We start from the raw sequence: 17824 nt of genomic DNA on the forward strand, positions 1-17824 counted from the left end.
AAACAGCACTTCTACGCACTGCCACCTCCCAGCACTTCCCTGCTCCTTGATCTTAGGAATCATCATGCAAAATTTAATTATGACAGATTAAGAGGTGGCCATATGCACAGCCAACAGATGAGCAACTTTCTAGCGGAAAGCCTGGGGATTCTCAGAAACCAAAAAGTACTAAGATTTGCAAAGAGATGGCGTAATTTCTAGGGCTGGTACGCACGCGTCCACAGAAACACACACACACCCCAATCTGTGGGCCCAGAACAGTACTAAATTGGAATCCTGCACTGAACCCATTGCTTTAAATGTGTTTTAAATTAATGGTGTGTATGCAGCCTCAGGTGCAAATCCAACTGCATCCAGATTATATGTGTTTGGGATTGCAGCTGTACCAGATACCAAAATGAACATACTATACAGCACCACTTTTTAGCTTTCAGTAGCCATCCGTTCATGCTAAAAAGAAAGGGCTACCTTGTGTAACCGTTCAACCATGCAGCGCTTTAATTATGAGCAGCCGCTATATGCAGCACGTCAGGAAATTATACAAAAAGTTAATTGCACTTTACAGGCATTTTAAAAACTAACACCACACACACCAAAACGTCTTCTTTTTTCAAGATGGAAAATTAATCTCCAGCGCTGGGGCCCAGTAAATTATAATTTGCGAGCAGTTCCCTAAAGAATCATACTCTCCTTCACTGTCCCTGTGTGCCTGAAGGACAAGAATCAACTCTGGAAGACGCCTGTTGCGTTACCTGATGCAACTGTAGTGTTTGAAAGTGCTAGCTGCTTTCTGGCACTCCAGGCAGAGCTGGATAGCCCCAGGGTAATCCTCCTCCTGTGGGAAATAAGACGTAGAATGAGAACTCAACAACACTGACACTGAGTTTATTAAAGAAAAAACCCTCTGAGCACTGCATTTCCTGAGAGAAGGCTATCTGATCTGCTCAAGACAGCTGTGCTTGATGTTTCCAGTCTTTGCAACCTAACAGTATAGCTCAGTTGGTAGAGCATGAGGCTCTTAATCTAAAAGGCCATAGGTTTGAGCCCCCTGTTGGGCAAAAAGGTCCCTGCATTGCAGGGGGTTGGACCAGATGACCCTAGGGTCCCTTCCCATTATGATTCTGTGATTCTATCCTGCACTACAGGGGGTTGGACTAGATGACCTTCAAGGAACCCTTCCAACTCTACAATTCTATGGCTTGCTGAGGGTGGTTACCGAAGCCCAAACGAACTACTGGCCTTCCGACACAGGAGGGGTAAGTCCACATCCCGGGAGGGAGGCTGCCGAACATTTATAAAACAGTAACCATTTCACCTCTCTCCCACGTAAGGCTAATCTGTGATTGGTTCTTCTTAAAAGTAGGTGCAACACAGGAGCATACAAGAGCAGCCAAGGTCTGGCCTCGCTCTGCAAAGGGAGTTATAGCCCACAGATGGGCCAAGATTGCCCCTAATACAGTTAGAATGCATGTGAACAAAAAGATGTTCCTTTCAATTACTGTACAATTAAATTATAGTCCGGTTATAGTCTTACCTCCAACATTTCACTTAAGCGGACATCAGTTTGTTGCTGGAAATTAAAAGGAAGGAGACGGTCACTGCACAGCACGCTAGAGAAATGATTTCTACAGTTAAAAACATGAAACTCTGCTCATACCAGGGTTTTTATCGTTCTCAGAGATTTTAGCAGCCCCATCAGCAACTGGCGTTTTCGTTGATTGGCAAGAAGGCCCAAGCTGGCTTGAGTAAAGCCCTCCTTTGCTGTGGTCAGATGTCTGCAGAAGTCAATAATTTATTTATTTTCAAAATGAAAGAGTAACTCTCACAGAATACAATTAGCCTTGTGTATAAAAATGGGCAATGCTGTGCTAAGTCTGTGTTCTAAAGCGAGGACCAGTACTACTAAACAATGCAGAAAAAAAGAATTATAAAACACACACATATGCATGCACACATCTGCCCCAAAGGCAAAGGAATCTCTTCACACACCCTTCAACCAATATTCTGCAAAATATTGCTTTATTTATACTAATTCCAGGCCACCTTTCCACTCACTGCCCATCCAAGGAGGCTTGCAACATATCATCAAATCACTCCCCCACACAAAGAATACCCAATAAAAATCCTTAGCCAGCCAATTAACACACTTTCCATACCAATGACAAATCACAATACAGACCGTAAAACCTCAATAATGAATCAGCTACTCAGAAGAGGTATGTCTTTAGGGCAGGCTTCCTCAAACTCGGCCCTCCAGATGTTTTGAGGCTACAATTCCCATCATCCCTGACCACTGGTCCTGCTAGCTAGGGATCATGGGAGTTGTAGGCCAAAAACGTCTGGAGGGCCGAGTTTGAGGAAGCCTGGTTTAGGGCTTTCTGAAAGGCTTGAAGCCTGGGAAACCAGAACAGTTCAATTGGCTGAGAGATCCAAAACAACGGGGCTACCACCAAAGATCCCCTGCCTTGTGGCCACTAATCACACTGATCTAGGAGGTTGACATATGAGGAGAGCATCTCTTTTTGATCACAATGTGTGGGCAACTAGTATGGTGCTAATGGTCAACAAAATAGCTTGATCCCAAAGCAGCACCTTAAATTGGGCTCAGATAGGCACTTGCAGCTGGTCCAGTAAGTGTGTTACAGAATCTGAATGTCTTAGCCCCATCAGGGCTATGGCAACCATGTTCTGAACCAGTTTTAAACACAATTTTCAAAAAGTCTCCAAAGGCAGCCCAATGGCCACAGGTGGAGGAAACATCACCTAACACTGTCCTTTGAGAATAACTATTTACGAAGGAAGAGTCACCATAAAACAGTGCCCCCTAAACCCACCCCAGAAGTATACAATGGTATCAAAAGCTAATGAGATGTCTTAGAGAACACTAACATTCCCTCCCATGCATTTTCTATACCATCCATCCATGGTATATCATCCAAAGGTTGTTTCCGTTCAATACCTAGGTCTGAACCCAGATTGGAGTGGATCCAAATAGAGGCAAACTCTCGATTCAGATATCACACCAAAACAGAGTTAAGGACGATTAACTTTGATCTGGCACAATGTTCAAAGTCAGCCTTGTAAGTAAGCACAAAGAAGTTACTAGCCTGCAAAAATGTTCACTAGCTTGTAACTAATAAATGTAGCCAATAAAGACATTCGCAACAGGTAAAGTTTTAAATTGCCTATTTTTGTCTAAACCTGAAACATATAGCTAAGGGAAAGCAGCAGTGAAAGTAAAGACAGCTTTGAGCTGACAACCAACGCAGCTAGAAAACTACTTTAAAATGATACTTTTTTTCATTCTGTAAAGCAAAACAAGCATCATTAAAAGGGTGCACTGTACCGTCTTCCATTTGTGCAAATAACAGCAGCTAATTGGAGGCTAGTCTGTAAGGATGTAACTCGTTCAAGCTCCTGCAGAAATACAAAAGCAGCAATTTAAAAATCATAAATCATAAATCGGAAAATCATGAATTTCCTTACACAATCACACCTAAACAAACAAAAAAGAAAAACAAATTGGAAAAAGGGGGGGAGCAGAAAAAGGAAAAAGGAAAATTATGATTTTCCGATTTGGATATGAATTGTGTATGGGTATGTATGTATATTTTTTATGATTTATGAGTTATGATTTTTTTTACAGTATTTTGATATGAATTGTGTATGGGCATGAATATATGTAAGTATTTTCTCTGGATTTATATTGTTCCTTTGTTTTTTTGAGTGAGATAATAAATAAAACTTAAATTTTAAAAAAAACCAACAATTTATTTCTCCAAGGATACAAAGCAATTGGCTTAAAAGGAGACGCCCTCTTACAGAATGTACTGTTAATTTACATTCAGTCCTTTCTTTTTTTTAAAAAAAAAAGTAAAAATAAAAATTGAACATCATAGCAAGTAAAGAGCCGTGTATTGGTACAATGTCTTGGTTTAAGTCCATGTATACACCGAGATGACTCACAGTACACACATAAAGCATTTGGCTCACATTGAGACTTTGAAAGATTATGACCTCCGTGGAGTTAAGCTCTACAATTTATAGATTTGTCATTTTGAAAATAAAATCGCATTTCAAACTGCACAGTTTGAGATCCATATTTTTTTGTCATACTGGAAATCTCTAAATGACAGAATTCAGCATTTGCTTTTTCAGAAACTATGAATAATATATCAAGTTCATGAGACAGGAAAATAAGAAAATAAGGCTGGTCTCACAGTGGCAGCCATATGCCTACAGGAAGACCACAGCCAGGTCCTGAGCACAGCAGCACTCTTCCCCCTTACTTAAAAATAATAAACAAGCACACAGTGGATTTCATTAATTTACCTTGACATATGAAGGTTGTTTTTCAAGTATCAAGTCTGCAACTTTTTTAGATACCTTAAAGAAAACATTCAAGTTACGAAGCAGCAGATATAAGCTACTATATTAAGTACTATTTTAAAAGAACTGGTTGACAGGAAGCACTTAGAACCTCTTCAAAAAAAATTCCAGTAAGTCCTCCACAACATTAGATTACATTAAAATATTTGCATGTAAAAAATGATAAACACTCCAAAAATGATGGCCATATATAAAGCAAATACATGAGAAATTACAGGCTCTCATTGGAAACCAGTAGCAGAATCTAAATTAACCTCCCACCCCATTTCAAATTGAAAGATGCTCTTGAATAAAAATTGAGAGACATACAACAATGGAGCTTAATATAGTCAGTTTACCTGGTCCTTGATACATAATCATATATGATTCATCTATAAAAGAGATTTAAATAAACCCACATTTGTGGCGGAGGAGAGAGATGCCACCCTAAAAGCAATTTACAGAATGCAGCAATGACTATCTGTGTACCAATGTTAATTTATTATTTTTCTTTTAATGCGCTGTATGTTTTTTCCTCTTTCCACTACTTCTGAGCTCCAGTAAATGCAATGCTAGTGCACCTGGTACTCAGCCAGCAAGGAACAAAATAAGTGTAGTCAAGCCATCATCTGTGGTACTAGGAGAGACACACAAGTCACGGCACTGGATTCTTTGCCTTAAAGCATTAACGTCTGCAAATTTGCCCATACCATCCAGATTATAATGTGCATCCTCAAGAGAACTGGAATCCCTCTTCCCCCACATGTAGATGTGTGCATGCGCCACTCCTCTGTGCTTGCACAATTCAATGGATGCCTTAAATAACATAAACTAGTTCACCCAAGCAAGCCAAGCCCAAACCTATAAGAGATGCAGAATAACTAGCTAATCAAAACTGGCTAGTTCGGATTGGCCCTCCAGATGTTGATGAACTACAAACTGCATCATCCCACACCATTGGCCATGCTTGCTGGGGGTGATGGGATGTGTAGTTCAGCAACATCCAAAAGGTTCCCCACCCCGACGAGTTAAGGAATCATGTGAAAAGCAATTGCTCATACTACACCAGAAGTTGGATCCAGAAGTTGCCCTTCTGTGAACAATAGGATTTCTGCCCTTTGTGGAAAGGAGAGCCAAAGGAGGTTTGCAATGGAGGAAAGGTGGTGTGGAGGCAAATTCCTGATTCCTCCTTTCCCCGCTGCCCCCGCATGCCAGATGAAGGGACCCCAGTCTTTCCAGAGCAGATTTTTAGGGGGCATGGGAAATGGGGTGGGAAATCAGCAAAAGTCACATTACCCTGCCACCATTTCTCCAACAGGAGTGTCCCATATGTGGACCACTATTGTTGAGAAGTCTAGATACAACCCATAGAAACAAAGTACAATACAATCAAAGTCAGCCTTCTCCCACCCTGAACTTTAGATTTTGCTTCAACATAAAAACATACAAAGCTGTCTTATAGCAAGCAAGATTACTAGTCCTTATTCCACAGGCTACAGTTATCTGAGGTCTCCTTCAATTGGACATGCCAGGGATTGACTATGGCAGTGTTTCCCAACCAGTGTGCCTCCAGATGTTTTGGGACTACAACTCCCATCATTCCTGACCACTGGTCTTGCTAGCTAGGGATGATGGGAGTTGTAGTCCCAAAACATCTGGAGGCACACTGGTTGGGAAACACTGGACTATGGAACCATCTGCATGCAGGGCCTTCTTGAACTTCCAAACTCCCGTTCAACGTGGCCAATGGCCTGGAATTATGGGAGTTGGAGTCGAAGAACCTCTGGAAGGCACCAGGTTGAAGAAGGTGGTCCCATGAAATTCCCAACGCACAGGGCTCCAAGTCATACTAGAGGCTGCCCTTTAAGCAAGGAGGGACATATAAGAGTATCTGAAGAAGGAGCAAAGAGCAAGGATTGGAGCACAAGCTAAGGACCAGACAGCAGCAAAACTCGGAGAGAAAAGAGGGAGACAGTGGCCCCTGCCTCAATTAAAATTTGCAGGTCTGCACCAAAATATGTGGCATTGTTTTCAGAGGTTGTGTTAAAGCCATCTCTCCTTTTTTAGTTCCAACAAAAAAAAAAGAGAAGACGTTTATGTGGATCTCATTGAAGGGATTGGAGAGGAGGGGAGAGAAAGCAGTTCCAACTCACAGCAGCTTGCTGTTGCTTTAGTTTGTCTCTGTATTCTTCCAGTTCTTGAAGACTAAGAACAGGAGGCAGCTTCTGCAGGTAAAGCATAAATAAAATCCAGTTAAATCCCCTGATATAAACATCGCACAATTGCTGAATTATTTAAAAGGCCCAATGAACACTGGGACAACACCCACCCAGCAACATCACCATGGATGTTAGTGGGCTTTGGAAGCGTTCTTCCAAAACAACAAAAGGACAGATAAATTTATTTTGAACATTAGAACAAAAAACAAAAGCAGATTCGGTGCTATGAAGCCCAGCATGTGTGTGCACATCAGAATTCGTTGTCATTTTAATCCAAATAATTCTCTTACCTCCAACTCATACTTAACAATGTCAAGGGAATCACTGGAAAAATAGACTTCTTCAATGCTGTTAATTAATTCTTGCTGAGCTTGAGGATCAGTTGGTTGTTCCCGGAGCTCTCGAAGTTCCTCCTTAAACACAGAATAGGTTCGAATAAAGTGTTACACACTGGAAAGTGATGTACCGCCAATGCACTTTAGCCTTCCAAAGGCTATTCACAATGCAAACCAGGACGGAGGATTAGGTATGCACCAAACGGAACTGTATTTTCTTACGTTTTGAATGAAGAAACACTTTTCGACACTTCGTCTTGGCGAAATGTCGCTGCCTCTCCCTCACAATGCAGAATGTTATTCTGTAAACCTTCACTATACCTACTGGCAAATTAAGACCAGATTAAGACATGTCAATAACCCTAAAGTGTATCAAGTTTAGGCCTCATAGTGTTTTACACACACACACACACACACACACACACACACACACACACACACACAGTGCGTATCATTCTATATTTTTAAACTGTTCTACATTAAGAGGTGCCTCACAATCTGAGGCCCTAAAATGTAGCTTGCTTAGTTTGTGAGCAAATCTGTCACTGCCATTGGAGGAAACCGGGTTTCCCTTCCAAAATTCAAGCACAGTTGAGGTTCCTCGGAGGCAGACCCAGAAGCAATGTGTCCCCACTTCACTAGGGCATGTGACAAATGTCTCTCACACACTCTCTAAATGGTTGCCAGACCAAACAAGTGAAACTTGAGGTGGCACCATCGACTACCTAAGCCACAGGTTGTCCCAAACCACCAATCTTGCCCCGCTTCTAATAGCAAAGGGGAAAACATTTGCTCCTCCCTGTTGTCCTAAGAAAAACAGACCTGCTCCATTAAGGCAAAATGAGACAGTGGGATATTCTGCTAATCTTCCAGCTGAACACGGAGGGCTGATTTCGGCAGCTCCCAACACTATCATTATGTGGCCGTGCACCTACACATACAATTTTACATCTCATTAGTACGGCAGCCTCTAAGCCGAGCAACAGGAAAGTTGCTAGCGGATAGTTTTAATATATTTTATGAGAGACAGAGATATTTAATTTGTCACTTTTCAATTTCGCACAGCTGCAGAACACATCCAACATGTTACTTGAAAACAGAATAATAGTTCTACAACATCTCAGATTTAATTAACAGTACCTGAATATTTAATAGACCGCTGCCTGAAATAAAAAATAAGATTTTCTCTAGTCTAATCATCACAGTACGATTGCATAAAACATTAATTTGACTGCTCTAAAAGCTATTCCATTAATTTCTCAACTTGAGCTCACCGTGCATGACTAATTAACAGCTTAACCAAAGAGAAACCAATCAAGAAATAGACAGAAAGCAGCAATCGCACAATGACCGGTTCCCACGTAACACTAAGCCAAACCACAGGGGAGTAGCTCTATCTCCTTGGTCATTTTGGTTCCCCTATTCTGAACTTTTTCCAACTTCACAATATTCTGCATCAATTGGGCTATCCACTATAACCCCAAGGTCTCATTCCTGGTCAGTCACCACCAGTTCAGATTCCATGAGAGCAGATGTGAAATTAAGATTTCTTTATTTTTGTCCCGGCATGCATTAAGATTGTTTCTGTTTTGCTCTTGCTACTGCGATGATACGGTAAGCCAAGTCATGGTTTCACTTAGTCTTACAAACTGGGCTACTAAAACCTCAACATTTGCACCAAAAAGAAAAAGGTGTGACCATTCAAGAACCCTATATAGGAAGTCAAAAATATAAAGAGCGAGTTACAGAGTCAATTAGATCCTTAACTGAACACAAAAGAGAAGCTAAAAAGAACAATAAAAGAGGACTTGAACAATGTTTACATGCTGCTACTTTTTTTAAAGCAGGGGATTTTGCAAAGCAGGGGATTCACAATGGGAGGGAAAGAAGAAAAAAGCAGTGTACAAACTCACAGAGTGCTCTGTTCCCACTAACACGAACACTGGCATCGGGTGGAATGGAAAATGCCACTCTGTTGAAAGCAACAAAGCAAAACACCTCCATGCCCATAATAATCTCTCTCCCACAGTTAACAAGTGGGCGCAAAGGCAGTGCTATTTTTAAAACGAAAGTGCTTCTACACCCATCCATCATAATAAATTGGGCCACAAAGGTCCAATGTCAATGGAACTTTTCTGTTGTTGGGAGAGTGCACTTATACAATTTCTCTTTCTCTTTCCTTCTTGAATCCTTTTACTTCCCACCTGAGACAGAAGTCTTAACTGCAGACCAACTGCAGACGCAGACTCCTGTTTTGCAGCCTTGTGTGTTGATGTTAGCGCAAAGAACAGAGTTCACGGTATTGGCCTAACAACATGTTCTCTTATACCCTAGAGACACTCGGGGTACTATCTGCAGGAGATACCTCAACAGGTTTATACAGTGGAAACTGCATTTCAAAACCCCAGGAACAAGAAAACTCTCAGAATGTCCTTGTGCCAAAACAGCTCAGAAGTTATTTCTAAAGACCCAGGAAACCAGACAGGTTCTTTGCTGAATGGAAGGATGTTGACACATCTCATTTTCTCCGCTCCCTAGTCCTTGGTCAGGAAACATGAAGGCACCTCTTTTTTCTCATGCTGCCTACCAGAGTCTGGAGACACACCAACCCATGCAGCCAGGGGCCTTGCTTTTCCTTCTCTCTGATCTGGTCTCAGCAAAAGGAGGGAAAGATAAGACGCACAGGAGGGGCAGAGGAGAATAGAAAAAGGGGGCCAAGCAGGATGGTCTGCCCTCCCTGAAAACATTGAGCAGTGAACTGCCAGGAGGACAACTAAATGAACTGTAACTATTCAAGTGGTGAATTTGCAAAGAAATGAGGGCTTAACTTGATTCCGGGGGGGTTAAGATTTAGAAGTGCTTTTCCTTCAACTACACACTGCTAGACATAAAAACAGGAGAGCAAATTCATATAATTGCCAACTGGTACGTGAATCCATTTTTTAATGCATCATCTAAATTTCAGGAATTAAACACATGTACTCCTCTGAAACATTCAGAGTTCAGGTTCAGATTTGGTTCTGCCAATTAGTTATATTAAAGTGCCACCTTGTGGATGATCTATGAAATTACATTTTCAAAAAGCAATGCTAATATTTTGGTTTCTTAATCACGAAGCAAAGGTGATGTTCAGCTTCACAGAACAAAAGCTTCCACACAGCTCCACGGTAGCAACTCCTAATATGTTTTTCAAAAATCTGGTGGAGTGAAAATCCAGATTCTACAAGTGCCCCCAAATTTAACAATGGCCCATGAAGAAATCCACTTGATTCTGGCAAAAGGATAAAAAAAAATGCCACCTTCTAATAAACAACCAAGTATCACCCAAGCGTTCTTCAGTATTTAACACATATCTATTTAGCATAGTGGCTAATTAAATGTATCCACCAGTGACTGAGCTGGATAGAAATTTGTTTTATGGTGCTTTTAAAAAACAAACTATTAATTAGATTTAGATTTTATTTGTTTTAAAAGTATTTTCCCCCCTTTGGTTTAAAAAGAAATCTGGATTTAATATAAACATGTTAAAACATCTTAACAAAAAATATTGAATGCCTTCAAAGTGAGACATGAACAATAAAACATGTGCAATGACAGAAAGTTGCTTTTCTTCCTAAGAGAGAGAGCTGGGGAGAGGGGGAAATATCTGCCTTCTGAGGTACAGCATTATGACCTAAACAATGCCATGTGTGGTATACTTGTGGGCTTCCTAATAACCCTAGGGATTAGAAAGTCAACACAGGCACATTCTTTTTTTTAAAAAAAAGAAAGAAAATAAATGCTACCCTGCATCACACAAGAATAATCCACCTGGTCCAACTGAGTGACCCTGTTTGACTATTTCATGCCCTCAAGCTACTGGAGCTTGGCAATGTTTTCAAGGACAGGCAACCACCAAATTGTGTGTCACTTCAAAAACCATCAGGGCTACCTCGTCTCCTTCTCAGAAGCCCCTTCTGCGCACACAAGTACTGTAACCGAGGCCCTCTCCATTTCTAAGTCCCTTAGAGTCATTTTCCCTTTGCGATAGAGATCTTGGGGTAGCGGAATGATGCGCAACTTCAGAATTGTGAGAATGCACACAGTTGCACAAACTGCTGTGCACCTGACCTTTCTCTACATCGGGGTGGGAGAACGGTGTTGTTGCTCTCCAGTTCCCATCAGCCGCAGTCAGCGTGGTCAAGAGTCATAAATTATAGGAGATGTGGGTTCGAGCCCCAGGTCAGGCACAAGATCCCTGCACTGCAGGAGGTTGGATGAGATAAGCTTCGCGGTTCCTTCCAACTCTACTATTCTAACATCTGGAGGGTCACTGGTTCCAGTTCCCCACCCCTGCTCTGAAGATGGCTAGGTGAAATCATGGGGAGTCGGCACAGTCCCAAGCATAAACCAAGCCATTCAGTAAGGAAGGTGTGAAGTTATCCTAGAAGACTGATCCATCAGCAATGGCACAGATATGTCTTCTGTTGTGTTCCTGCTCAGCTTCAAAGCACCGTTGTGGATTTCCATCATACTGGATTACCTCCGCAGTCCCCAGCCTACTCATGAAAGTGACTCACTTTTTTTGCTGTGTTAATTACGAGCTTTTTCATGTCTCAACATATTAACACCCTCATGGGTGAGCAGGTAAACAAAACAGTCATTATGATTTACAGGGTTGACTCTGATCTAAACGAACTCTGCAAGCATATAATTAACAATCCTCAGGGATTCTGACCACCAGCTTCCTTGGGTACACAGAGAGGTCTGCTGATCAAGTAAACACCCTCCAGATTTTCCTGAACTACAATTCTCACTATCTCTAATTATTGGCCATGCTTGCTGGAGCTGATAGACGCTGTAGGTCATCCGGAGGGCTTTGCCCCCACCTGTTTTTGGTAAAAGAGTTAGCGGTAAGCAAAGATGTCGGAAGCTGGTGGCAGCAGTTTTTTTCTGATTTTTTTTTGTTTAAAACTCAAACATGAGTTTTACAAAAGAGTTTTTCATCACAATGCGATTTTGAAACCCCATAAAAAAACACACCATCCCATAACAATTTCAAGCGCAGAATATAACTAAAACCAGTGCAAGCTATGAAAAGGAATTCCCAGCATCACATGGTCCTATTAAAACCAGTGTACTCAAAAAATGCACAATTAAAACCGACAGTATAAATGTGGGCGTGTCTTTTAAGCCCATCCAAGGAGCGGGGATCATATGAGATCAAATTCCAAAACTCTGCAGGCAACTTGCTGATAATTCTTCTTTCAAAACAGCTTTCTCTGCACAGAAAGCCTATGGACTTCACAGATCCTAAGATGTCAGTATTATCCAACAGACAGTGTGGACTCGGTGAACCTGCATTAAACATTAGCCCAGCCATGAACCAACCACATTTTTAATTGTAGGAAAAATGCACTCAAGCACTGCCAAAGTAGCTTTCTAGAGAAATAAAAAAGGTGGGGATAATGCAAAAAAGAAAAAGAAAGCAAAAAAAATGGCAGGTAATCAACCGTAGTGCAAGACAACACAGCCAGTATATATACCTGTGTTGCCTGTGATGTCATGGATACTATCTGACTGCCACCACAACACTCATGAAACCCATGAAAAGAAAAGAATTAACAGGGGTCATGCTTGCTGAAGCAAGAATAGCTGAGGTTTCCCCCGCCCCCCATCAACTACAATTACCAGTAGCAATCCAACTGCTGGGAAACTATAATTTACAGACAATAACACTTGCTTGAAGGAGTGATACCATCTGGGTGGATTAGCAATATCTGCACATTCTGCCCAGAAGGATGTTGTTGGTACAGCCAGAAGACTTAGGGTTTTCTCAATTAAAAATAAATAAACTGATGACGTCAAAGTGCTTTTTATTTGCCTTACAAATCCATATTTCCTAAGTCCTCCAAAGTGAGAACCAACAGGTGATTAAGTTAACACATTTTCCTGTCAATCCAGTCCTGTGCATTTTCTTCCAGAGCAACTTTACCATTAAAAAAAAGCACACACACACAAAGGGTGTCCAATCCTATAACATAAAAAGTTATACCACACATACAAAAAAGTAGATGGGGAAAATAGATCACCCAATGATGAGCAAGGCAGAATTTTGAAATTAAATGTATGAAAAGTTGAGGGAGGGAGGGAGGGAGGGAGGGAGGGAGGGAGGGAGGGAGTTGGTTTTAAATCTGGACAGCCTCTAGATTTTCTTTTTTAATTCAGCATGCCTCATCCTCTTTAAAGGGACGCGGGTGGTGCTGTGGTCTAAAGCAGCGTTTCTCAACCGCTGTTCTGCGGCACACTAGTGTGCCGCGAGACGCTGGCTGGTGTGCCGCGCCGTGCGGCGACGAGAAGGGCGATTTGCATTGTCACGTGCCTGGCGGCCACCAATGAACAGCGCTGACCCTCCGGAAAGCAATATTTCTCCTCCTCTTTCCCAAAGCTCAGTGCAAACGAGCCTGGCGGCCGCCAATTCACACCACTGACCCACCGGAAAGCAATATTTGGCAAGTGTTTCTTACAGTCATAATTATAATATAGGGCGGCACAGAGTTAAATTTTTTAACTTTTTTAATGGTGGTGTGCCTCGTGATTTTTTTCACGGAACAAGTGTGCCGTGGCCCAAAAAAGGTTGAGAAACACTGGTCTAAAGTTTAAACCATAGAGCCTAGGGCTTGCCAATCGGAAGGCCGGCGGTTCGAATCCCCATGACAGGGTGAGCTCCCGTTACTTGGTCCCTGCTGCTGCCAACCTAGCAGTTCGAAAGCACATCAAAGTGCAAGTAGATAAATACCGGTAGGTACCGCTCCGGTGGGAAGGTAAACGGCGTTTCCGTGCGCTGCTCTGGTTCACCAGAAGCGGTTTAGTCATGCTGGCCACATGACTAATGGCCGGCTCCCTCGGCCATTAAAGTGAGATGAGCGCCGCAACCCCAGAGTCGTCCGTGACTGGACTTAGCAGTCAAGGGTCCCTTTACCTTTACCATCCTCTTTAACTAAAGGCCACATAATGAACTAGCCCAACTACCCAAACCACATTCCTAACTAGCATGAAGGAACAACAAAACAAAGGGTTCAGGTGGCTTCGCCAAGCTACTTCCTCAACCTGCCTCCAGCTGTCCTTTGAACATGAATGAGTTGCTGCAACAAATGTGTGATAAAGCCTAAGCAACATTCTTGTGCAAATGGATGGTAACAAGCATTATGCTCCCTATTCGAGTGATGGCGAACCTATGACACGCGTGTCAGATGTGACACGCAGAGCCCTCACTGCTGGCACGCGCCCCATCGGGCCCATTCGCGCTGCTGTTGTGTGTCCCCCCCCCATTTGTTCTCCCACTCCTCCTGCAACTTGTCTCAGCTAGAGCTTGTCTCAACTGTTGCTGGTAGCCAGAGATTGGTTTTTTAACCCTTTCTGTGCTGTTTTTTTCCTGGCGCTTTGGCAGACTATGTCGGTGCTGCATGTTAGTTCCAGCGAAGGTATTATTCGTCATTTATTTCTGCTCTCTTTCCCCCAAAAAAGCGCAGCAGCTTTGGGGCATCCCCCCAAAAAAAACAAAGCAACTTTTGCACCCCCCGCAAAAAAAACCTCCAAAACTTTGGTTAGCAGCTCCCCCCAAAAAGCTTAACAACTCTGGGCACTTTGTGATAAATAAGGGATTTTTGGTTTGGTTTGGTTAAATAATTAGTTTTTGGTTTATTAAATACAGTTATATATTACAATTATACATTTTTGTTATTTAAACTATAAATATCGTGAAATTATGGTTTTTTCTTGAAGTGACACACCACTCGAGTTATGCTCGGTTTTTTGGCGAATTTTGACACACTAAGCTCAAAGGTTGCCCATCACTGCCCTATTCTAATCAGCCACCATCACCATCACAAGTTAAAGACAGTGGCCCAGCAATTCAGGGGGAACATATTTGTGTGTACATTCAAAGAGCCGGAGAGGAGTTGCCTTCTGCTGGACTCTGGCCAATGGTGCCCGGAACCTAGGAGTCAGACCGTTGGTCCATCTGGCTCAGTACTGTCTACACTGACTGGCAGCAGCTCTCCAGAATTTCAGGCAGGGATATGTCTCCCAGTTGTACCTGAAGATGCTGGAGATTGAACCTACAAAGCAGATACTCTATTACTATGCTATGGCCCTTCTTTTCAAAAAGATCAGACATGATGGGAGTTGTAGTTTTAGCAACATCTGGAGGTCCTTCTCATTCCTTGAAGATTAGGTAAAGGTAAAGGGGCCCCTGACCATCAGGTCCAGTCGTGTCCGACTCTGGGGTTGCGGCGCTCATCTCGCTCTATAGGCCGAGGGAGCCGGCGTTTGTCCGCAGACAGCTTCCAGGTCATGTGGCCAGCATGACAAAGCTGCTTCTGGCGAACCAGAGCAGCACACAGAAACGCCGTTTACCTTCCCGCCGGAGCGGTCCCTATTTATCTACTTGCACTTTGATGTGCTTTCGAACTGCTAGGTTGGCAGGAGCTGGGACCAAGCAACGGGAGCTCACCCTGTTGCAGGGATTCGAACCGCCGACCTTCTGATCAGCAAGCCCTAGACTCTGTGGATTAACCCCCAGCGCCACCTGGGTCCTTGAAGATTAAAGACAGTAAAAACTCTTGCTCAAGCTTTCTGGGAAAGTCCTCTTATTTTCTGTTAAGGTTCTCTCTTTTCTGGCTGAAGCCATTAATACAATTGAGCTCTTTATACACTGTCCCAAATTACTACAGTCCAAAGAGGATTTAGCTCATTTTTTATCATGATACCATAGTGATATCATGATGACATTTTAATGTGTGGTCATGGAACTACGGTATATCAGGCTCTATAAGCATCTGTATGCCAAAAGACATAAAGGAAGAAAACAGGAAAACAATGTGAAAAATGGGGAGACCAACCTAGCCCCATCCATCAGCTAGAGAAGGACTAGCTGCAGGGAGTATGCTTTGGCCCTCCCTGCAGGAAAGACAACTAATAAGAACATTGTAATTAGAAGTAGTGGCTGAGTTTAGTTTTTTCCTCCTCCCTCCCAATCCCTTTGCCTTTTACATCATGCATTTTAGCTACTAAACCTGAGGGCAAGGCCTGTCTTATTCCCGATTGTTGCACAATGCTTTGGAAGCCTTTAAAAAAAAAGAGGAGGAGGTGGTAAAAATACCTGAAACAAATGTACAGTCTATATGAGACTTATACTAGATCAAAACTGGTGACAGCAAAAACCAAGTTGTTGCGATCCAGCAAACTTCTGCATAATCTGGTAAATGCTTGTTGATTTCAGGAAAGAGTGGAAGGAGTATCAGAATGTCCTTTTTAAAGGAGTCGCAGACTACTCAGAAATTATACCCAGTCAGGGCAGTTGTTCATCTACCACATTACTGCTCATTAAAATTCACAGCAGCTTCCCAAGATTTCAGACCGAGCTACCTTTCGCAGTCCTCCTCACTGGAGAGTGAACATGAGACCTTGAATATGCATGGCACACCATGTACCCGGCCACTGAACTGTGTCCCTCCTTGCTCGCTCAGGTATTCATTTCTGCAGTCAGGCATGAAGATTCTCTCACACAACGGCATAGCCAAATAAATTGCATATTCTTCTAAGTGCCAATATGGGTGGTGAGTACCAACAGGGCTGTAGCCAAAACAGACCCACTGAGAATCAAAAAGGAGGTATCAACATGCTTGGAAGATTCCTTTTCACAGAAACAAAAACAAACAAACAAAAACCTTAAAGGCGGAGAGGAACTGATCGTGCTAAGTGACCATAGAATGCAGAGTGCCTGTTGGGAGATGGAAAAACAGTGGAGTATTCTGGAAGTGGGCATGACTGGCTAGAAAAATGCACACACAGCCCAGAGATGGCAAGAAGATAAAGTCCCTACCAGAGAAGAATGGTAAATTAAATTGTTGGACTATGCCAAAATGGCAAAACTGACTGGAAAGCTCAGGAACCAGGAAGATCAAAACTTTAATAAGGAATGCGAAAATTTTATAATTTATCTCGGAGACCACTGTAAGCAGTTGAAAACACTATCAGGATTCCAATAACACTTGTCATGTAACATGAGATATGGTCATAAAGGAGTTATTTTAAAAAATAGAGATTATGGAAAAAAAGATGCAGTAGAAAACGTTTAACAACAGAAACCATGCAGGGGAAGGTGGGAAGTCCAAAGATTCGGAGGAATCTTTTAATTGTGGATGTGTTGCAGTATTATTATAATTATAATTTTGTAAAACCAAATCAAAATTATTTGAGAAGTAAAACTGCGCACGCACACACCCACCCTTGAATAAACAGCAATTGAATAAAGCAAAGGAGAACCCTCTGCTCCTCCCACGAAAAAATCAAAAATAGAATCAGGGATCTATTTGTATTGACTGCACAGACTTGTATCGCACACAGTAATCCATGGACCTTCTAAGCAACTCACATAAGAATAAAAATAAATATCAAATAATTCAGAGACTGGGAGCACTAAAGCAGCCTCTGCATAATACAGAATCAAAAGATCAAGATCTAAAAACTGGAGCGCTAAAAGGTCTGAGCAAATAAAGCAATCTTCCCCTGATGCTTAAAAGACAGAGTGTCACCCAATTGGGTGCCAAAACGAAGAAAATCCTATCCATCCCACATAATCTCTCAATGTGGGGGACAGAAGAAGGCTATACACTAATGATCTCAGTATTCTGAGGCAGGGAGAGATACCGGTACCGTACATTTGAAAAGAAACATCTCCTCCTGTCCTATTCCTGCCCAATCTAACTTCCTCCTTTGAGTGAATAGCCACAGAAGGTTTATTCATTCATCAAGTGTATGGTGTGGTTTGTTGCAAGCTCTGAGGCAGAACACACACACACACACACAAAACAAAACTGAGAATACACTGTCCTCGGTTTAAAGGACATCTCTTTTTAA

At 42.3% G+C, this 17824-nt stretch overlaps 1 protein-coding gene across 3 annotated transcripts in view; it reads right to left on the reverse strand.

Moving 5' to 3' along the window:
* Window positions 1-17824, reverse strand: part of VPS50 (VPS50 subunit of EARP/GARPII complex) — a 77600-nt gene that overhangs the window by 56011 nt on the left and 3765 nt on the right. For 2 of the 3 annotated variants that reach the window (XM_088654193.1, XM_035129040.3), the window contains 7 exons: window positions 6878-7000; window positions 6522-6593; window positions 4333-4386; window positions 3347-3417; window positions 1658-1775; window positions 1535-1570; window positions 753-835 (listed from right to left, as the gene is read on the reverse strand). In XM_088654193.1, coding sequence (XP_088510319.1) covers window positions 753-835; window positions 1535-1570; window positions 1658-1775; window positions 3347-3417; window positions 4333-4386; window positions 6522-6593; window positions 6878-7000 — 557 coding nt within the window. Of the gene's footprint in view, window positions 1-752; window positions 836-1534; window positions 1571-1657; window positions 1776-3346; window positions 3418-4332; window positions 4387-6521; window positions 6594-6877; window positions 7001-8835; window positions 8887-17824 lie in introns of those variants that run through there. The other variant, XM_088654194.1, reaches the window with a different exon arrangement.

The sequence above is a fragment of the Zootoca vivipara genome, chromosome 11 (genome assembly GCF_965207765.1).
Source record: "Zootoca vivipara chromosome 11, rZooViv2.hap1.1, whole genome shotgun sequence".
Taxonomy (NCBI): domain Eukaryota; kingdom Metazoa; phylum Chordata; class Lepidosauria; order Squamata; family Lacertidae; genus Zootoca; species Zootoca vivipara.